At 57.8% G+C, this 3,417-nt stretch overlaps 1 protein-coding gene across 1 annotated transcript; it reads left to right on the forward strand.

The window, feature by feature from the left end:
• Positions 1-299: 299 nt before the first annotated feature.
• On the forward strand, positions 300-3,114 carry LOC133902975 (probable inactive receptor kinase At3g02880). The gene is made up of 3 exons (XM_062344303.1): positions 300-1,598; positions 1,692-2,081; positions 2,160-3,114. The coding sequence occupies exons 1-3, from the start codon at positions 671-673 to the stop codon at positions 2,762-2,764; spliced, it is 1,923 nt and encodes a 640-aa protein (XP_062200287.1). The 5' UTR covers positions 300-670; the 3' UTR covers positions 2,765-3,114.
• Positions 3,115-3,417: the final 303 nt, after the last annotated feature.

Here is a 3,417-nt window from a genome sequence, read left to right on the forward strand (position 1 = left end):
AGAGGATAGCCTGCTGAGCACAGGCTACTAGAAAATGTATGTTTAGTTCGTTCAAATTATACTATTCTATTTATGAAGAAAAAAGGCATACTATTCTAGTCCCATTAGCCCGGTTAATTTTTAGTTTAGCACTTCTTTCGCCTATAGCTATGTACCATCAGATGTGCAACCTTTTTTGTTCATTTTTTAAAAAAAAAAATTGGGAGAAAAAGAAATTTATGCACAAATAAAGTAAAAAAAAGATCATATATACAGGCCTTGTTGTGAGCAGACAGATGGAAGCGTCTCGACGTCCCAAGTCTCTTCAGCACTTGGGTTCGTCAGCTCTTCTTCCGCACTCCAGCTGCATCCATCCGGATCGGTTGGCCCGTCCCGGCCGCCGCGACCGATCTGCTGAGATGTTCACGTCGAATCCACCAAATCCAGCTAGCTCCCTGGCTCCCTGTTGCTACCAGCACGCACCACGGCCGCCTACTACCACCCGGCGTCTGTCTCCACGTGTTCTTATCATGGTTTGTTTCTCTGCCCGCTGCTCCGATCTTTCCCGCACTCCCTTGCCTTGCACTTCTCGGCAAGCATCCTCCTCCAACCTCTAGGATCGATTAGTTTATCACCCTGTTCGGTGAATGGGAAGATGTATGTTATTTGATGCGAGTTCATCGAGGACGCCATGAGCCGGAACAAGCGTGGTCAGCGCAGGTGGCGGCTATGGCTGTGGGTGATGGTTTCTTGGGTTCTTGCGGTGATGGTGGTGAAGGGAGGTGCGGAGGTGACGGAGTCGAACCTGGAGGAACTCCGCGACGAGCGGCGCGACCTGCTGGTGCTGCGCGACACGCTGCGGTCCGCGCTGGACCTGCACTCCAACTGGACGGGCCCGCCGTGCCACGGGGGCCGGAGCCGGTGGCACGGCGTGTCGTGCGACGGCGACGGGCGCGTGGTGGGCGTGGCGCTCGACGGCGTGCAGCTGACCGGCGCGCTCCCGCGTGGCGCGCTCCGCAGCGTGTCGCGGCTCGAGGCGCTCAGCCTGCGCGGGAACGCGCTCCGCGGCGCGCTCCCGGGGCTGGATGGGCTTGCGCGCCTCCGCGCCGTCGATCTGTCCAGCAACCGGTTCTCGGGACCCATCCCGCTCGAGTACGCCACCTCACTGCGCGCGCTCGAGCGGATCGAGCTCCAGGACAACCTGCTCAACGGCACCGTCCCGGCGTTCGAGCAGCGCGGGCTCGTCGTCTTCAACGTGTCCTACAACTTCCTCCAGGGCGAGGTCCCGGGCACCCGCGCGCTGCGCCGGTTCCCCGTGAGCGCGTTCGACCACAACCTCAGGCTCTGCGGCGAGGCTGTGAATGCCGTGTGCCGGGCGGGGCCGCCGTCGGCCGCTGCTCCAGCCACCGCCGGAACCAGCAGCGACAATCCGGTCGTGAGGCCGGCTAACGACAGAGATCGGGCGGCGCGGAAGCCCGTGCGCTTCAGGCTGGCGACGTGGAGCATCATCGTGATAGCCCTCATCGCCGCGCTGGTCCCGTTCGCGGCCGTGCTCATCTTCCTTCACCACACGAAGAAGAGCCGGGAGGTCCGTCTGGGTGGCCGTGCTGGTGCCGCAGGTGACAGTTCACTTCACTGCCTAACTCTTATCTTTCCTGCGACGTTCTTGAGTGTTGACAGGGACTGTTGCTTTGTGAAATGCAAATTGGCAGGAGCCGGAGACATCAAGGACAAGGCGGAGCAAGGCCGAGGGAGCGGCAGCCGGAGCACGGACTACGGCAAGAGCGAGGAGCTGCAGTTCTTCCGTGCTGACAGGGCCAGCTTCGACCTCGACGAATTGTTCCGGTCCACGGCGGAGATGCTCGGGAAGGGCCGGCTGGGGATCACGTACCGGGTGACACTCGACGCCGGCCCCGTCGTCGTGAAGCGGCTGCGTAACATGGCGCACGTGCCGCGCAGGGACTTCAACCACACCATGCAGATCCTGGGCAAGCTCCGGCACGAGAACGTCGTCGACCTCGTTGCGTGCTACTACTCCAAGGAGGAGAAGCTGGTCGTCTACGAGCACGTCCCCGGGTGCAGCCTCTTCCAGCTGCTGCATGGTACGTCCGTACGCGTGCGTCGCACCTGACGGCTGACACGATCGCAATGAAAACTTTGCTCTGCTTTCGCGTGCGCAGGGAACAGAGGCGAGGGGAGGACGCCGCTGCCGTGGCCGGCGAGGTTGTCGATAGCGAAGGGCATGGCGCGCGGGCTGGCCTACCTGCACCAGTCACTGCCGTACTTCCACCGGCCGCCGCACGGCAACCTCAAGTCTTCCAACGTGTTCATCCTGTTCGCCGCCAAGAGCAAGCAGCAGAAGCAGGTGGTGACCAAGCTGACGGACCACGGCTTCCATCCGCTGCTCCCGCGCCACGCGCACCGGCTGGCCGCGGCCAAGTGCCCGGAGTTCTCGCGCGGCGGCGGCAGGCGGCTGTCGTCCCGTGCCGATGTGTACTGCCTCGGACTCGTGCTGCTGGAGCTGGTGACAGGGAAGGTCCCCGTGGAGGAGGACGGCGACCTCGCGGAGTGGGCGCGGCTGGCGCTCAGCCACGAGTGGTCCACGGACATCCTCGACGTGGAGATCGTCGGCGACCGGGGCCGGCACGGTGACATGCTGCGGCTCACGGAGGTCGCGTTGCTCTGCGCCGCCGTCGAGCCCGACAGGCGTCCCAAGGTGCAGGACATTGTCAGGATGATCGACGAGATAGCCGCCGGCGACGGGTCGGAACTAGCCGAGCGCTGAGGTCTGCCACGGTGCAGGGTTGGATTGGTTGATCGACATGATCATGCTTGATTTCAAGCTTCTTAAAGTCGTTTTTACCTTTTCTTTTCCAAATGTATCAATGTAATCAATTGGGTAGTACTTCAACGCTCTCCGATCGATTCCGTTGATACAGAAGGGAGAAGAATGCAGAGTTCATAATTTCATATGAGTGTTTGGTGGCACCAATGCATAGAATTTTCTTTTCCGGGGTTTGGTGATGAACACTCCGATCCATTCATTCTATTGACCAGCGGTTAACTGTGATCATGTACTCTAGCTAACTTTTTGTCCGTTTGAGGATGCTAGATGTTTTTTCTCTCTTTTCGCTAGGAGATTATCGAGTTGTGTTGTTTCTTGTAAGCTCTAGTTTTTTCTCCTATGATGAAAAAAAAACTAGCTAGCTTTTTATTTTTTTCTTAATATATATCTCGGCAACTCTATAACATCCTAAATTTTAACAAAATTTAAAATCCAAAAATCTTTTTCAAAAGAATCAATTCAAATTAATTTCAAAATATCTTCCTTTTTCCTCTCCCTTGAGCTCAATCTAATCCAAATCTCTTTTAGCCTAGCCCACTCTCTGTTTCTTTCCCTCCGGTCCAGCTCACCCCTCTGGCCCACCCTCTCTTTTC

This window comes from Phragmites australis, chromosome 21, assembly GCF_958298935.1.
Source record: "Phragmites australis chromosome 21, lpPhrAust1.1, whole genome shotgun sequence".
In the NCBI taxonomy this organism is placed as follows: domain Eukaryota; kingdom Viridiplantae; phylum Streptophyta; class Magnoliopsida; order Poales; family Poaceae; genus Phragmites; species Phragmites australis.

Excerpts from the sequence above, each read along its gene's own strand:
- LOC133902975 (XM_062344303.1), top strand. The coding sequence starts at position 671 with ATGAGCCGGAACAAGCGTGGTCAGCGCAGGTGGCGGCTATGGCTGTGG. Across the intron at positions 1,599-1,691 it reads TGGCCGTGCTGGTGCCGCAG|GAGCCGGAGACATCAAGGAC; the intron begins GTGACAGTTCAC and ends GCAAATTGGCAG. Across the intron at positions 2,082-2,159 it reads CCTCTTCCAGCTGCTGCATG|GGAACAGAGGCGAGGGGAGG; the intron begins GTACGTCCGTAC and ends TCGCGTGCGCAG.